General features: G+C 38.3%; 1 protein-coding gene across 1 annotated transcript in view; it reads left to right on the plus strand.

The window, feature by feature from the left end:
• ANOS1 (anosmin 1) overlaps positions 1-18803 on the plus strand; it is a gene marked incomplete at both ends in the record, with an annotated part of 128970 nt that extends 110167 nt beyond the window's left edge. Inside the window, 5 exons of the mRNA XM_084270833.1 lie at positions 11334-11428; positions 13585-13756; positions 14898-15118; positions 17922-18063; positions 18745-18803. Coding sequence (XP_084126959.1) covers positions 11334-11428; positions 13585-13756; positions 14898-15118; positions 17922-18063; positions 18745-18803 — 689 coding nt within the window. The remainder of the gene's footprint in view (positions 1-11333; positions 11429-13584; positions 13757-14897; positions 15119-17921; positions 18064-18744) is intronic.
• Between the last annotated feature and the right edge of the window lie 555 nt (positions 18804-19358).

A 19358-nucleotide genomic window follows, 5' to 3' on the forward strand; every position in this document is an offset into this window, starting at 1 on the left:
CCCCTTGGTTTTGCTTTAAAAGACAAATATTTAAAATGCATTAGGAGTTGGCTTCGGGCTTCTTTGTGTTTCTGGTAAATGCTAAAGCAGAAAAAAAAAAGAAAAAGAACACTTAAGGCAGGGAGAGGCAAAGAATCCTCCTTTGTCTGATAAATCAACCAAACAAGAATAATGAATTAAATTACAGGGAAGAATAAAATGCAAGGCAAGGCAAAGCAAACAGAAAGCTGCCACAAATGCTTTTAAAACTAGATCTTAGGAAAACAAAATTAACTTTTACTTAGTTTGTAGAGATAAATGAAGTGACTGTATGTGCTGACTTTGTTTGCCACAAGGTATTTCATATGGCAGGTTTTAAAATAATTGAAAGCTTTCCCTGTTATCCTACGGTCCTTTCTCATGGAACCAGTGCTCACAAAGCTAAAGAAACCCTTCGGTGCCAGTTAGAGTTTCTAGCTGTTACTGTAAGGAATTTGGCAGTAGTTGCTTAACACTAAGGAGTTATTTAGTTTGGTACTAACTGTTGCACTAGGAAGATCAGTGTTTGAGCAGCTGGCCATTTTCTAATTATAGGTATTTAATCAGTAAAATATTTGTATTTGAAGGTATCACTGTGGTCCAGATGGTTCTTTCAACAAGAAGACCTCGCTGATAATTATAGTGAAGTACACACCGTTATATTTCCCTTATATTTCTGTGCAAATGCAGAGACATCAGCTCAGCAGAGGCTGATTGTGTGGGTACACATAATCTGCATTTGTATTTAGGGGCTGAGTTAGTAAAGCTGGCCCCATGCACAGGAATCTTCGGCGAGATGAAATCTTCAGAAATTCACCGTTAGACATTGTGTAATTCTGCTTTTCACATGTGCTGCAGGAGGTGGGTAATGCTTTCAGCTTTAACAGTCCTGGCAAAATATTGCAGAGTCAAAAGAATATCCTGTCAGAAGTATCTTCTGTGTGATTCCACTCCTCCATAGCTTCTGTCTTATGTAGACCCAATGTAGTTTCAGGAATAAAATTTTTGTTATCCCACTGCTGGTTCTTAAAAAATCTCTTTGCTTTTTTGCTGCCTGGAAAGACTGAAAAGGGAGCATCTGGCCATCTCCAGTTTTACTTTACTACAGGACTACTTTACTACAGGACTTGGACTATTTGTTTTATGTCCAAATGTGTCATGCTAACAGTCCTTGACATGCTCTTGGTGGGACTCATGGAAACCATCGACAAATAATATGATTTCATAGATCAGACAGTGTGCAACTTCTCAGATAGTACACAATTGCTTAGTGGGTCAAAGAGTAAAGTTTTAAAATCACATTTAAAATAGGGGCAGCTTCAGTGGCATCTCCCTTGCAAATGGGACAATACTGGGGAGTCAAGGGCACACTTCACTGCATTTCTTCATGTTTCCACAGGAACAACCTGTGCAAACCATTACTGAATGCCTTTCACTTGCTTCCAAACCTCCGTACCTTTCAGGGTAGGTGGTTAAAGCTCTTGGTATGAGACACTTGGGGGCAAGTCTGTCCAGTGATTAGTATCAGGAATGTAGTTGGAACTGATTCAAAGTCTGCCAGGAAATCAAATATCTGAGGATAAATCAGAACTACCCACTGTGGTCCCAGAGCTCAGACAGCACAGAAGACTGATTTTGCTTAACAGGAACCTGCTGATGTCTGCCGAAGGCAAATTGTGGCTATATTGGACCGATTTGGTCCAGAACATTCATCATACTAGTTCTAACAGTTTGTATGGTTGAGCCACTTAGTGTTTCATTTTAAAATTTAGATAGCTTATGCTGTTCAAAAGCTCTCAGTGTGACCTGATTCATACTCCAGAACACCTTTAATAATTGTGAAAGTCTAATTAATTTGACTTAATTTATGCATTTAAAAGAATTCTTTTTATTCTTAAACCTAATAACTGAATACAAATTTAAGCTGCATTTCTTTTGAACTTAGATTAAGAGGTGAAATAGAAATGTAATTGCAAATTACCTGGTCCATGAGTGGAGTCCAAAGATAAACTATCATTTTTTGGGAGGCGTACCTGTAGTCAGACTGCAGATACACATTCAATATTGTGTTGAAAAATAATTTACAAAGACACAAGTCACTTCAAGGCATCCAAAAAATTAACTGGCCAACTAATACATAAACTGTTACCTGATTTTTAATTCTTCAGGAAAAAATATGTTCTCAAAACGAGCCTCTTTATAGTCCTTCAGTAAGTTTTCTACATTTCTTCATTTTCTACACAGTTTTCTAAATTTCTTACTACTTCTTTAGTATTGCTACAACCTATACAGTTAATTGTATTGTCAACAAATACAGAAATATTTATACATAGACCTATAGTGTTTTGAAGGTTGTTGATGGCAATTTCTATTTTTAGGCAGTCTGAATTACTGATGGAAAAAATGGCAAGCTGTTTACCATCCAGTCCTTCCCCTCCTTTCCCCAAACTGTATCACAAGGTCACCTTCAGTCAAAGCTTTGTTTTACATGGTTACACTGTCATACCTGGAGCAATCCTACCATTCCTACTGTGAGTCAAAAGACACTGAGGTACTGCATTTTAGCAAATACCTTTTATCAGCTATGGGCTAATATAACTGCTCATGAGCATGCTCTTAGCCTGCCTAAGTTCTGAAGCGAAGACATCTGGCTTATGGTGCAGGAAGGTTAAACTATCGGCAGCGAATCATCATTCTCATGGATGTGCTGGTTTCAACTAATGAGTGTCCTTTTGTAAATTGTGTCATGCTGCTTTGTAACCTTTATTGTTTAGTTAGCCTAGCTGATAAGGTGGCCATAAAACCCGTTGCATAAGACTACAGACAGGGAAGGAAACTGGACTATTTGAATGAGTAGCTAGAGCAGGAGGGAAAGATGCCAAAAAAGGGTATCTGACACTGAAATTATAATCTAAATTTAGATATGTCAATATATACAGGTGATGAATGAGGATTTCTTAAACAGCAGTTACTTTTACTCCTGTGATCCCTGTGCACAAACTCACCCTTATGGGTTTTGTTTAGGGCATGAGAGAGAAGGGAGTAGGAGCTGCATCTCTGCATCTCCTCTCGCCGTGGAATTAGGGGTAAATGGGTCTGTACCTTGACTCTGTATTTGTGAAGGACTTCCAGACTACCTGTCCTCAATACAACCTGCCCACTTAAATTACTGCCCAGATTTGTCAAAGTTACATAGAAGGCTAAAGTTAATGCTAGAGTACCTATGGAATTTTCAATGGAAGTATAACCATAGTGAGCCTCAGACTTGTTTGTTTGAGCTTTTCCTTCTTTATTGAATTCAGGTTTTGGATGCTTAGGTACCTTTGAAAATCTGGCTGTAGGGGAGTAATGTAGGAAGCTTCCATTCAGGCTACAAGCAGCTATTGTGAGACTTAAAGCTTACAAGAGGCAAATTTCCTTGTAATAGAAAACCAGAATGAGATACTGTTGAACTCACTTTGTGCAGGATGTTGTGTGTGGGAAAAGGAGAGAGGGTAGAAATAATCTGGCTTAGAGATGATCCCAAACCTAAATCCCTCAATAAAAACATCTTTAAACCTTGAGGCTTCCTAGGTCTAGATGTGGGCTCAAATATTGTGGCTCAGGCATATCTTTAAATTACACACTGATTATTAATATAATTTTTGGAAAGGCTTAGAGTTGTATTATACCAAGAATGTGTTCTATAGAAAGAAAGCTTGCTTTAAATGGCACGTGAGAAACAAAATCTTTGTGATTTAAACAATGCTGCTTATATTCCATGTAAGGTCAGGAAATAGTATAGTTTTCCTTGTTAGGAAGTGTTTGTTGAATGAGGTTTAAATGTCAGCTGAGAGTTTTGGTGTTTATTTTAATCATACTGCTTGAATAGATGTTATTAAATAGTTCTTTTTCTCAGAGGTGTCATTAATACCATGAATTTCATAATAAAAATTTGACACTTTGTTTTTTTTCCTTTTTTTTTTTTTTTTTGGTGGTGGGTTATTTTTTGTTTTGTTTTATTTTGGTTTTGTTTTATAATGTCACTGGGTGAAACAATGCACAGGCAGCTAAAGAGCCAGAGCTGTTTTCATTTCATGTTTTTTAAGAGAAATTACATAATATGCCTGTGAGTGAATACATTGACAACATCGTTTGTATAGGAAAAGGGGAGTGCAGAGAGGCTTGCAATGCATTAGCACATTAATGTAGCATTTTATCATTAGTCGAAGGTGAATTCTGCTTACCTATGTAACCTAAGACTGATAGTTCACTTTGCATTTGCTGAACTACCATAAGTGAAATGACTCTTGTTATTCTATATTCATTTCTTGTCCTATCATTAGCTTCACATTTTGAATGTTGGCAAGAAATGCCATGATTCAGAGAGGTGTAGAATGGCTCATGAACTAAAATTTGAGGAAATAAATAGGTGTTATGATCCAGTACTGAGACCATGTTGTGTTTCTCTGCAGTACACTGAAATATTCCTTCTCAAACTGTTTTTCAGTCATGCTGTTATTACAGTACAATAAATACCTTGCAGATCACTTTGTACTAATCATCTCTTCAAAACTGAAGCAACTAGTAGTCAATAACACTGCTTCCTTTATTCACTTGAATTTTGCCCATGTTTAAACCACCTCTGCCTATTTTTCTGGACCTCTCTGGCAACTGAGTTTTAGCAGAAATAAAGCTTAATGGAATCTTTTGTATTTTAGACCTCAGTGCTGACATGGAGAAGGATTGTGTGGCCTGATGAACAGATGAACACATGCCTGAGAGAGCAGAATACGCTTCACTGTACTCTATCTCAACTTTTTGCAGAGTAGTTCTTGTTGTGGAAATGCAAGCAGGTTATGCTACAGAGCAAACACTGCTGCTCATCCTTCTGCCAGAATGGTGGGTGGTTGGAAGCAGTGCTGTGTTGTGTTAGATCCACTGTGGAAAAATCTGTCAGGGTTCCATACTGGGATAAGATAGGGCAGGAACAGTTCTTCACAGAGCCTTTGTCTTATACACATCTTTGGGCACTTCAGAGATGATAAAATATTTTTCTTTATGTAAGCTGTCACAGATTTGGCCATTTACATTTCTTACTTCTACATTCACCTTAGCATAGTTTCACCATCCAATACAATGAGATAAGTAATTTTTGTCCCGGATAGTGTGTTGTTTGACATAGGATTTATAGAGAGCACCCCAAAACCATACTATAACTTTACTGTAGAAGCGATTAATGCGTGTAGATGCTGAGACACGCACTTTGTGTATCTTAAGCAGATTCTGCCCTGTGCTGTGATATTAAATACAAATTCTTTACCCATTGCTGTAGTCTATTTTTAGAGCAGTAATGATGCAAGATACATGATCCCGAAAGGAAATTACTTAATTTTGCTATATTTCTTTCTTCCTATTAGTATAAGACAATCAAAGACAAGTTCAAGATTGTCTTTTAACTATAGTTTGTATGGTCATTATTCTCTTGATCTTGGTGGGTACTAAACTTTCCAGCCTGATCCATTAGCTACTCGTAACTATTGAAGTCAACACAAATGTTCATATGCTTAAGTGCTTTGTTGAATCAGGGCCAGAGTGCTCAGAAGCTTGTAAGATCAACCTACCAGTATGAGAAGAAAAACAAAAACCATGTGGCCAGTCACAAACAATCATTGCAGCTTGCAGTATGATTTATCAGATTTAACAATATATAATAAATCCAAAGGCTTAGCTACATGCAGAACAAAATCTGTCAGTAATTCTGTTACTGAATAGTAGCTTCACAGAAATTTTGGTCTCCTTATGGCATTCTGTTTGAAGAAAGGTTAGCTTTAAATGAAGGCAGCAGGTTTACATGTGGCTAATTATCGTAGGACCTTTTGATAGCAACTCCTTTTGACATACACTTAGCATATTAATTATATGTATATATTTTGGAGGGAGTCAGTTTGCTGAGCAACCTGACAAAAAATATGGTACACTATTTCCTTTTTTACTGAAATATTCATTCAAAGTATGCTTGTTATTTCTATTAAATTAATACTTTTATGCTGCCAGGTAAGGTTTTCACATAAGTATGCCTTAGTTTGTAATTACTTTTTTTACCCTATTTTTACTCTAATTGGGAAATCTATCAGACACTGCTTGTTAATTACTTCAGATCCTGTCACGATACAGATATCAGCTTGATGTTACTTTTTAAAAATTGATGCCAGACATTTCTATTGTAATTAAACCTTGATTTGAGCTGTTGTTGTTGAACATGCCTGCTCTGAAATCTTGTTTTCCAGCAAACCCCATTTGGTTTTTCTCTCCAATATTTCTTTTCTAATTTGATTGCCTGAATAATAGTGCTGTCACAGCTGGCATTAATTGGCATTTTTATACCAAATTATAGAGACCCATCATCCAACAGCCACCCATCAAACACAATAATACACAATTGTAGAGCTAGAATACTTTTACAGCAGAGCGTTATCATTATCACCACTTGACGGGGTGGAAAAGAGAGGTAAGGAGCCATGAAGCACTTTGCCTGAAGACCTCCAGCAAACCCATGGCAGAACTAACCACAGTTCCCAGTGCCGTCTGCTGCAGTTTTCATGCTGTGGATCACAGGAATACAAAGAAATACATACAGCTTAAATTTGTTTACCGCGTCTCCTGGAGTGATAGTAGGTTGTTGTCATCTTGATGGCGTTGGGCTGTGTGAACAAGCTTCACGGCTGTTGCCGTCTATGTGATGCCAGTTTCCTAGCTACAAAGTAGACTTCACTTTCTCATGATTGTCAGGTTGACGCCCTTCTGCAACAATAAATATAATAATAAAGCAGGGGGAAAAATGCATTTGAGGCAAAGAATAAAGTTGTCTGCAGTAGCATGGTAGAAAAAAAGAAACCACATTAGATGAAATCATTTCACGTGGCTGGAAGTGATGGAAATGTACAGCAGAACAGAAACATGGAAGATGTTGGTAAAGATGAGAAAAAGATATTACATTTTATTCAGGGGGGTTTTGCGGGTTTTTTTCAATAAACTGTAGAACTATTTAAACCAGAAATCCCAGCTAGGAAAAATTGCAGTTACCTGGCATTGCATTGGGTGATTTTTCTGAATGGGTCTCAAGCTTCAAATTGTTTGGAGATCACAGAATCATAGGGGTTGGAAGGGACCTCGAGAGATCATTGGGTCCAACCCCCCTGCCAAAGCAGCTCCCTAGCACATATTGCACAGATAGGTGTCCAGACAGGTCTTGAATGTCTCCAGAGATGGAGACTCCACCACCTCCCTGGGCAGCCTGTGCCAGGGCTCTGTCACCCTCACTGTGAAAAAGTTCTTCCGCATGTTGGTGCGGAACTTCCTGTGCTCCAACTTGCAGCCATTGCCCCTTGTCCTGTCTCCACAGACCACTGAGAAGGGGCCGGCCGTTTCCCCCTGCATCCCATACTGAAGATATTTACAGACATTAATAAGGTCCCCCCTTAGATGTGATGAGATTTAGCAAATATACAATGTAGGTCTAGGGTATTCCTATTAACCACTGTGCAGTCATGATCTAGGCTATGGTTCAGTACTTTAAGTATAGCTTTTCAATCTAAGATGCTTAAATTATGCATACGAACCTGAACTTTTCAAAGTGGCAAACAGATGTATTTTTCATTTGCATTGATGGGATTTTGAGTTGCTTTTACAGCTTAAAGCTACAGAATAAATGTGCATTCCACACCAAAAAATAAAATAACCCCCCCAAAATCTGGCATATATTTATTTTAGTTGAAATAAAACTAAAAAGTTTATTTTTGGGAGTGGGGAAAAAGAAGATAAATCTGGTGAAGAACATCATCTTCATAAACACATTTGAAAAGGAAATAGCTTTGTGGAGATAGTTGTGGAGTTAAAGGCTTTTTTGGATGAAACATAGGAGGGAGGAAATCAAAACAGACATCTTTTCAGCATGCTTTAGAGCATCCCCTGATCGATATAGTTTTAGTTAGAGATTTAAAATTTCTGTCCAACAAAGTTTGCTGCATACCTTTACTCATTAAAACAGCTAAGTATATGTGGAATTTTAAGAACATGCTCATGTGATGTCTGTATAGGAATGCTTTCTTAAGCCTAGGAACTCATTTTATACTTTAGAAAATTTACTTTAAAAATAATAGCCAAAATAATTACCATTAGCTGATTTGTCAGGATTAGTTCTGTGCAACTGTCTGAAACATCAAGAAATCTTTACCTTGAGCAGCTGAAAGTCATGTCCATGACAGTAACTTTACAGGGTTTAAAGTAATTTTCCTGGTTTACTTCTCTGAAAAAAAAAAATAAGCTTGAGAATAAAAGTAATTATTTGAATAAGCTCTCTGCTATAACAGTCCTTTAAGGAGTTCTTACTTAAATGGTGATTATGTTGACTAGTTTCACAAGCTTAGAGCCACTCAAATGAATGCCAGAACTTAGTATGTCCTTCAAGTTCAGTGTTCCTATACAAACATTCTGAGTTCTGGGAAAGATGAATGCTTGCCGTTTGTGCAAGCATCGGTCTTAGTGTTGGACAGTATACCTGTTAACCACAAGGACAATGGAGTTATGCAGCTTCTCATTTGAAGTACAGAATCAAGACAACTCCAAACTATTAAGAAGGGTATTGGTTATGTGCAAGAAAGGCTATAGAATCTGACATCTGAAATATCAGGGAAACAGACTGAATGAGTCTGGGAGTTTCTTTTCAATGTTTCTTACGTGTTCTAAAAGGCATAGCAGACACTTCTGATGAAACTGGCCAAAATCAGTCCCATTAGATACCGGATATTCGGTCAATACTAACTACACAAATGCCTTTTCAGAAACAGTTGTGGCTGTGGGTTACAATGTGTTAACTTCAGCTGGACTTAATTCAGACCCATTAGTTTTGGTGTAGTGGCTGACACTGAGCTAGGCTGGAGCTTGGATTGCGTGTCCAGGACCTACCGTTGAGTTTGTAACGGACAGCTGAAAACAAAAATCTAAATAAAATTACAGCAGTGATCTCACCAGGAAAGTCTATATTGCTGAAAGGAAGGCTGGGTGAAGTTTTTCTTTTGCATGTGCTGTAAACAACAAATCAGATAATAATGTTGCATAAAAACGAAACTCTAGAGCTATGAGCTATCTGAGAAACTTTATAAAAGAAATACATATTTTAATTTTCTCTTTTTTTTCTACTGTGGCTTTTTAGAACATTCCATAGGTCTTGTCTCATTTTGCTTATGAAAAAGTTTAAAGATAATTTCTAAACCAGTCTTGTTATTTAGTATGCATACCTCGTGCATGCACATAGACTGAGTTGGTTGTGTTTCTAGTTTTCTTTAATTACAAAGTGTCCCACCTTTCCCAATTTTTAGAAAAGTTTCTATCTCAAGTATGAATTACTTCCTTGCTGTATTTCAGTAATGCAACCCAAATTACTCAGGCTTTAGACCCTGATAGGATCATTTTTTAAAGGAGAAATATTGCATTGTTGTCAGTTGTTTTTACATTCTTCTTTTTAACAAAAAGCAATTAACATGCTTATGTTTAAATATTTTAGATAACAGCAATCACAGATGTGGAGGTGAGAAATGAAGTTTTAGTCTTGAAAAGTTTAGGGAACTCAAAAAGGCCTGTTCTAATGAAATGTTTTTAGATAAATTTAGCTGATGCTGTCCTGATGCATTCCAGTTTATAGCGGTTGATGTACTTTTATATATGTATACACAACCCTTTTTGAAATAACTTTAATTGCATGCTCACTGAAAAGAAAGCAAATCCTCTCTTTTGAATGTAGCCTGTTGTCAGAATACCAGATGTGAGCACCATGAAATATAAGATTCATTTGTTCACTTTGTTTAAATAAAAAAGTAAAGCATGTTTATTAAAAATCTTCTTTGTACATTTACAGTCCAAGTTGATAGGAAGTGTAATAATTTTTTAACCTCTTCATGATTTTTTAGCTCACATACAGAAGTTACCATAAACCACAATTGCTTACAAATCGGCTACTAAGGGTTTGCTAATGCAGGAGAGAAGTAGTAAGGAAGAGAAGAACTGTTTGAGAGCTGAATCTCACATAAGGAATGGAGTTGGGCTGCAATAAAAATCTAAACAGATTTCTGCTGTGCCAGGAGCTGGAAATACCAAATAGCTTGGGTTACAACCCTTTTAATTACATTTCTGAACAGAGGCTTAGTAAACCTCTGCACTGATATAACTGGATGCTCAGCTGTTGTAAGCTGTTGATGCTTGGGGTTTATCCCTCCTCAGTTGCCAAGTAGAAGCGCATCCATTTCTTTCTTCGCTTCTAAATGAGAAGAAACAATTGCACAGCAGTTAGTTGTTTCTTTGTAGATTTCTTTTTTGGAAAAAAAGAATACTGGTTTTCCAAAGAAATGACACAAATAATTGGCATACATGTCATTATGAAGATAGTTGCTGCAAAAGTCTATTTCAAGAAGCTTCTAATAGGTCTTTTTACCAGAATACCATCTGAGCTAATTTCAGACACTGCTTATTTTCTCTTTAGTTTACAGTCCTTCCCTTCTGCATCCAAATCGCTCACAGCAGTCTAATGCCAGATCAGCCCTTAAGGTGGAGAAGAGATTCAGTTTCCCTCCTGAAACCCACAATCAGGCATTTGGCTTTAGTGGCTATGTCATACCAACCTAATTAATAATAACAGACTTAATTTTGCATCCCCTGTATAGAGGAGAACTAAATCCAGAAAAATGACAGGATTTGTGTGCACTACCTGATGAGTTTTTCTTCTTTTGCCTAATTCTTTATGACTCTTTAATGTGCTTCCTTATCCAATCTGTATTAGACAAGAAGCTGGAAGAGCTGGAGATCAGATGAAAATTTCTACTACCGGTACCGCAGCCAGTCTTGTCACTGATTTAAGAGGGAGCAAACTCAAGTCTTTGGAATTATTCCTAAGAGTTGAGATTAGAATTCTATTTGGACAGATACTGAGCAGGTCTTTACGCTGCATTCTGAAAGGAGAAAGCTCAGGGATTTACCGACGTTTTCACATGTCTTCAGGCACAGATTTCTCAAGCAGTATTTCAGTGCTCCGATAACGTAAACAGTCAGAGGCAGTTGACACAAAGTCATTTCTGTCATTTGCAGGATGTTCCAAAGTAGCAGCAGGGAGATATTTTTTTAATGCTTGGTTCAAATGCTTGATATTTTCAAAAATGTAAGCGGTACATGCTCGGCAATACTTCAAACTCCCAACTATTTTTAGCCAGAGAAGAGAGAGAAGTTGCAGCAGTGAAAACATAGTTCTAATACATGTCTTTTCCTCTCTTTTTTTTATCATTCAGATATCAGCATGAATCAATTCCAAGTCCACTGGTTACTGGAGTCCTGTGCACACAATGACACCAAAGGACTTGGGAAAGTAACTGAGCTGACTTATGTAAGTCTTCATTCAGCCTTCTGCTTGACTCTGAATAGCTTCTAAGCAGAGAGAGAAAGGATGGTTCTGTAACAAAACACAGCATGCTTTATACCGTGTTTTGTAGATAACTAAGAATGCTTCTTTTTTATGTTCCTCTTTGGCTAAAGATAAAAACGACACATCCAGACTGTTTTGGGTTTTGTTTTGTTTTGTTTTATTTTTAAATCCACACTAGGCTAAAACGATTTTTTTTGTCAGTGTTATTCAGAAAACAGGAGCAGGCAAACAAACAGTGAAGTACTTATGTACTTCTACAGCATATAGAACATGGAGTTTTATTTAACACAGTGCAAATTCTGAACAATAATAATTTTAATTAATAAATGAGGTTTTCTTTTAGACATACAGGTGGGTTGCACAACCCTGAGGAGAATAATAGAGTAAGAAAAGAGGACCGTAGGTGAAAAATACTAGACTTTAAGTCTGGAAGTCAGACAGATATCAGATAAGGAGGAAAGCTCTATGTAAGTACGTGTCAGCCCAAATATATATTGCAGTGGCAGTTCTTTGTACTCAATTTGTTGGCAATACAGTGTCATCTGTCTCTGTAACACATTATCTGAACAACACAGTAATGTGATTGGTGCATCACAATTGATTTAGTGGGTTATGGAGGATGGAAGAAATCACAATTCACCTTTCCTTCTTACCCTGACCTATACTACTGGATCAATTCAGTGAAGTTAATGGCATGTAAAAGTAGAGTAAATCAAAAGACATCATTTCTCATACAGAACGCTGTAAGCTTGTAAGATTTATTGTTTCAAAGGGTCAGCAAAGCAAATATTGGAGGTGGATTAAAAAATGATTGTGACATAATGTTATGATCAGTCATGGTATTTCAAGTTGTGCGTGTTGAATGTAGGAGAAAGTTAATATTTACGAAGTTTATTTCCACTAGAGGTCAGGAAAGACTCTTCATATATCTGCCCAAATGCATTGTGGGATTTGTTCATTTAGTTCCTCTCAGTCATCTCACAGTAATTGGTCCAGTCTATTTTGGGAAACTGTTTCTTTTGAGGAAGAAAATGATTACAGGCAAACAGTAGAAGGTTGATGCTACAAAAGGTTTGGTACTGGCTATGATAGGTCAAGGTGGGTAAAGGCCTTACATTTCCAGTGTTGGGCATTTAGGCCATGTCATAAGAAATAAAAAGGGTTCTGTCACACTTTTAAGCAGGAGTAAAACCTATTATAGCACTATCCTGGCAGGTGGAAGGCAAGGAATCAAGCTCATTCTCAGCCCAGTCTCTATATCCCATCAAAAATGGGAAGTTTAGGCTAATCCAGTTTGAGATTAGAAAAAAAAAAAGAGAGGGATTTATGCAGAAGAATACTGGAAATTAGTGATTCTGAAGGGAAGTAAAGATCTAAAAATCAGTGAAAGATTTTTGACCTTAGTAAGGTATTACTGGGCATTTTCTCAGAAAAAAAAGAAAGAACCCCAACATTTTTTTCTCATGCCTGATTTGTGCCAAAGCTATTAAACTGTGATTTTCAAAAGTACCTTAGACAACACTAGGAATTAAGCAAGACACTTTGACTTTGTGTAAAGTTTTCTTCTTCAGTCATTGTCTTTAAACAGAGAACTGAGCTTTCTAGCTCAGTTGTGGAGCTTTTCTTCCTAATAAGAAGGTGGAAATAGTTAATGCACTAAGGGAGAAAAAAATGGATCCATAATGCCATGTTGGACTTTGAATGTGCTTTTATAAAGTTAAATGTAGATGAAGCCTGTCATTTACAGCAGCTTAACTCAGTTTTCTTGCATATATTTAATTCGATTAGCATTTACATCCTCACATTGCTTCCCCCATTACCATCATGCCAGAAAAACTGTCCTAATGTTAGAAGCCAGTTGCTTCTAACAGTCAGGAACCATGTAGAATTGAAAGACCTATCCAAATACCATGCTAATATATTTTGCTACTCAAAATGATCATAGCATAGGCAGTGTTTGCTTTGTTCTCTGAGTAAAAGCCATGTGGTCATGTGTTAAGCATATCAAGAAAATGTTTTATGGAGGAAAAGTCTACATATTCTGCCAACCTCATTTTTCAATTCTTTTCTTCCTAGAGGTCTGTTTGCAGCATGTGATCTTTCTGTTTCTCTCCTAGGAAAACTACATGATTCTGAAGGACCTGTCATTTTCATGCAAATATAAAGTAACTGTTTTGCCTGCAAAATCCAAAGGTCGTTTTAAGGCTGAGAGTGTTTTCTTTGTTACCCCACCTTGCTCTACATTTAAAGAGAAAAGCCACAAGCACATTAATTGTCCTGCTGAAGGAGGTAAGGCATGATCTGGAGAAGTAACCAAATAGTTTCAAATATTTTTATAATCACCAAAAATGTCGTTAGAAGCAGTTCTAAAATGGGAAATGAAAGATTCAGAACAACAACAACAAAAGACTAATGTTTGTGTGGAAAATCAACTAAGAGACAGAACAGTATAGGTCTTGGCTATCACATTACTGTTTTGTTAATTAGGTGATAATTTTAGTGGGCTGTTTATAAACATGATATTTGTTATTACACAGTTTTTAGTTTTGTAAGGAGGAACAGTTACCCAGTTATACTCATTATAGTGACAGATGATAACTGGCATGACCGATCTTTTGAATGTTTTGCCACTGATGTGAGCTATTTTTTCAGTTTGATTTTGTTTAGAATAATTCTTCTCTCAGATAACAGAGGCACTCTTACACCTTCTACAGTGTTGCCATGATGATAAATATGGCTAGAGGGTTATGGAAAATGGCAGAATGATGGAGATGTTGGTTGGTAAGGACCTGGGGTCAGCTAGTCCAGCTGCCTACTTGAAGCAAGGCTATTGTCAGCACTAGGTCAGGTCAGCCATCAGCCATTGCTTTGCACAGCCAAGCCTGGAATCCTCTCTGTTCAGCTAGAGGGTGGCCCTCTCACTTTGAGACCCTATTGTCCCCAAGGCTACTCCCATGCTTTGTGGGACACCTCAGAATCCTGCCGGCCACCATTGCCATTTCCTGACTACCCTTCCTGACGGTTCCCAGCATTACAACCTTCCCTGCATCATGGAGTTCTGTGCTATCCCATGGGTCTTCTTGTGGTCCCAAAATTGAAAGTCAGAGCTCAGGTATTCTGAAATACAGAGGAGGATCAGGATGGTTGGTTGTGATTGAAGCTCTTAGCCTTTACATGGCATAGACTTTCCTTTCTGTCACCTGCAGCTGACAGGATTTGATTTGAAGTTTAAATTTGGCACAGAATGACAATGGATTCTATTGAAGATAGGCTTTGTTTAACACTGAAAATGCAATGGAAGGATGCTGGCAGGATCCTGGGTAACACCTGAAAGGGAGCTCTGTCTGGCTTTGATTTATGGAACTAAATGAACATTATTGAACATTATCTCTCAACGTTTAGCTTACCTTTTTGCTTTCCAAATTTATAGTGCCAGTTCTACCCAAAGTGTTGGCCAAACCCGAGAATCTATCTGCGTCTTTCATTGTCCAGGAAGGTAACATCACTGGTCATTTTTCCTGGAAGATATCTAAGGCAGACCTTCACCAGCCCATGACAGGGTTTCAGGTCACTTGGGCAGAAGTAACCACAGAGAGCCGTCAGAACAGCTTACCCAACAGCATCATTTCGCAGTCGCAGATACTCCCAGCAGTAAGTTGTTTGTTACTTTCCTTTGCTAGTGGCTTTGTATGTGTGTGCATGTGTGGCCTGTTTTTAATGTTCAGCGGTGATGCAGATGTCACACATCGTTTTCTCTGGCTCTGCATGCGAGTTGGAGCAGGAAGTGCTTAATTTTTCCTCCTTGCTGGAGAAACAAAGCACAGATACTCTTCCTGATGACACATCAAACATTTTAATGTTCCCAATTGTCAAATTAGCAACTATTGTTTGAGAAGTGCCTGAAGGGAGGAAAAGATCATCTGTGTGGCAGTAGATAGTTTTTTTTATTTTCTTTTGATGATCAGGCTGTTCAACTTGGCGGTTACTACAGTTTCATTAATTATTTGGTGTCCAAGTCAATGGATTTAAGAGAATTTTCTTTTCCGTTGAGTAACTCATTGCTCTAGGAAAAATAAAAATCACTTTCCCCTCTGCCAATGCACAGCCTTGTCCAACAGACAATTAATTTAAAGGAGAACTAGATTGCACTGTTTATTGAAAGCGTGAGAATTAACAATTTGAATTCTTCCCCCAATTTGTGTTGAGGTTGGCCTTTGCTATTGCAGTTCTTCCTCTGGCAGAGGCAGGTGAAGAGCACTCCATTCAGACTCTGTTGCCAGATCTAGCAAAGTCAACAAAAGGGCTTAAGCAGCTGGCCTGGGTCCAAGGTCTGCTAACAACATTGAGTCTTTCCATTCACTTCGGGGAAGTGGATCAGGATGATTGTGTCTAGTTCAGAGCTGGCTGGAAATCTTTTCACAACATTTGTTTCTTCAAAGAATGGCAAAATGTTTTGTTGGATGCATCTTACAGTCAACATGTTTTCCACAAATCCAAGACAAGGTTCTCAGCATTCTGTGTTAATTCCTAGCAGACTGCCCTGAGGGCAGTTTCAAAGCCTGTTGTTCTGGGGTAGAGCAACAAAGTTGACTGTGGATACTCTAAAACGATGGAGCAAGCTACCATGCAGTGTGAGTGGTTGTTTTGTTACAGCCTAATACAGACTCTGTGATCTGCATCGATTCACTAAAAGCTTAAAGCAGGGTCCAGAGCCAAAGCTTGCTGCAGATACAGCCTTGATCTCTTCAGCAAGCCACGTTGCAAGATTACCTGAAGTGGATACTCAGTCACAGACCTCTGGCTGCCAACAGCCACTTTAGCACAATGATGATAAGCAAAATTACAGACCATGAGATGTTACTTTTCACTTCAGAGTTGGTTTTTTTTTTGAGCCATGTATGTTTTATTCAGATTTTCTATTCCTTTTTTTAAGCTTTTGGTGCACCTAGGTCTGATATATCTGATATAGATATATACACACATAAATAAAAGTTTTATTTAAAACACTCCTTTGAATTGTGTTATGCTTTAATTTTTTAATCTTTCTTTTCCTCTGCTTTCACTACTGTAGAGCATGGACAGTCTCTTTATTTAATGATCTATCATTATATGTCTCTCTGTGTTTATGGCAACTGGATCAGAAAATGCTGGGTTTAGTTGAAACTGTATTTCCTACTTCTCAGAAAGCGCCAGAATATAGGGTTATTTTTTGGTGAGGATTCTTAACTCGTTCTCATTGGTAGCCTCTGATAAAAATTCAGTAATTACAGAACAGGGGCTGAAACCCACAAGTCCCAACAGCACCCACAGGTCCCAACAGCTGGAGGAATGTTTGAATGGGCAGAGTGAGTGTATGAGTGTGATGTCCATGCTCTGCTCTCTCCTACCAGTTCAGTATGTTATAGGAGGTAGAACAGCTTCAGAAAGGTCTATTAAAAGCAGCCCTGTCTCAGAATATGTGCTAATTTGGCAGTAAAACTACATGGTTTTCCCCCACCTTTTCTCTCTCTCCTTTCCCCTTTGCTGTCTGCTCTGGCAATAACAACGAATTATCAGATATTCCCACAGCCTGCTTAGGTCCCCCTGCATGGCTCTGGGAGCGATGCCAGCCAGAGGAGCTTGCCCTCCAAATTCCTGGCTGGCCCAGCCTGGCTGATCACAGGAGCACACCATGCTCACGCTGTCTGGTGTCACCGCCCCGCTGTCCCCTAACCAGGACTGTGCCTTCTCAACTCAGAGTGAGATGAATCAGAAGCTGTGATTCCATAATGCCCTTAGTCTGCAGTCAGATATCTTCCCATTTTGAAGCATTTGTAAACTTACTGTGAAATTACTCCACACAGGTGTAAGGGACCATGCAAGTTACGGAGCAGTGAAAAATGAGGCTGTCATGCCAAAAATGGGATTAAGAACTCAAGGACAGACTCTTGTCATGTAATGGGAACAAAAATCCTGAAATCTGTGTAGCCACACTTAGTTTCACTAGCTGCAGCAGGGGACCAGGGGCCAGATGAATTGCTATGAATTCATTTACTAACTAATGGAATTCAGAGACAGGTACAAAATAAAAATAAGTTTATATAATTAGCATGTTTGTTAAAATGAATGATTAGGAAGTTAAAATCTTAAATTAAAAAATGTATGGATTTTTTAGTGACAACCACATCATCCATTTTCATGAACCCTAAGGAACAACTTGTACCTCTTAAACATGAAACCAAAACATAATATTATGAAAAAAGTATGCTCAAAGGCAATGGCAAGAAAAAATTTGAAAAAAAATCCCTCTCAGCAAAGCTATGGATATGTTAAATCCTTTTAACAGATTTCTAAGAAAATAACTTGTGAATACTGAGTGTGACAGGATCTGTTTAAACCACTACTTTGTGTGACTAGATCAACTGTGTTTTATTTTTAGATTCTCTGAGAATTAACATGATTTATTTGGTTTTAGGACCATTATGTACTTACCGTGCCCAATCTGAGGCCATCGATGCTGTACCGCTTGGAAGTTCAAGTCCTGACGACTGGTGGGGAAGGACCAGCTACAATAAAATCATTCCGAACACCCGACCTTCCTCCATTTTCACCCCACAGTAAGTAGCCTCCTGTTTTGACATGTGGTTGCATGTTACAGAACATCAGCCCCCCACATGTAAACGGTTAGCTCAAGCCTTAGAGTTTTTATTGGTTCCAGTAGCATTCCACAAATTTAAGATGCATGAACATACTGGGTTTTTTTCCCCTCCCATAACTGTCCTTCAACAATGACTGAACAAACTGCAGGCTTTCACTCATTTTCTGTGGTCTGACATTTGCCATTCATTCCACGACAGCTCTTTGACTTAAGCCTATAGCACTTGGGAGTCAGAGACAGTCTGTTCTCCAAGTGCAAGCTAAGCCTGGGATTGCTTAACTTTCAAGATTAGATTTTTCTGGGTGCATTCAGTTCATCATGGCTAGGCCCTGATCATACTTCTAAAGTTGCACAGACCTCTTAATGGCTATTTCCAGTATTTGCTAAGTTTCCAAATAGTACAGCTCAGTGCTGCAAAGCTCAACAAAAAATATAATTAATTAGTCCAAGATTCATCTGCTTGAACCCTTTAGTCCTTTCACAGTCACTAAAGTTGTCCGGACTGAACATGCATGTAGTTGTCAGCATGGGCTGTTCACTTCCAAGATGAAGGCCTCATGAAGACTTCTTCGTACAGACAAACAATGATGTTACATATTGGCGGTTTGACGTACACGTATTTTCCTATTCGTTTGTTTAGGACCTCATCTGAAGCAGCATCATCCACATCATTATAAGCCACCCCCAGAGAAATACTAGACTGTTCCACGTGATTATACAAATAACTGAGAGAAAAACTGAGCTCCCAAGTGCAGGCTAGGAAAAGGCACATCTGTAGGAGCAACGAACCCAGTTTTCCAGTGGAAGTTATCATCCTGTCCATTCTGTATCTACTTCTCTGTAGTTTAGCCATGACAAGTTGTATTCACACCAAGGCCGGGATGAAGCATACAGCAAGTGTCACTTCGGTACCCCCACTAGTCAACAAACTGAAGATCCCATCCAGCTCAACACCTGTGAGAAAAGCAGAAGTGTGTTCATTGTAACGTTTTTGTACTTGTATGTTTAAAGTGGATTGAAATGGTGCGACCTATACAGCTTTTTCTCCTAGTGACTTCAGTGTTCATATTTGCAAGGTTGTCCTGTGATGTATACATACTTTTCAACACTGGAGGCCATGTTCTCATCAGCGTGTTTGAATGATCCGTTTAACTTAAAGCTCTGCCTGTCACCAGTTTTTGCTATTAAAGAAGATCTCCATATGTCTGAAATAAGGATGTCAGTAAAATAAATACCAGTAGCAGAAACCCTAAA

This window comes from Gallinula chloropus (genome assembly GCF_964237585.1).
Source record: "Gallinula chloropus genome assembly, chromosome: 1".
Taxonomy (NCBI): Eukaryota; Metazoa; Chordata; class Aves; order Gruiformes; family Rallidae; genus Gallinula; species Gallinula chloropus.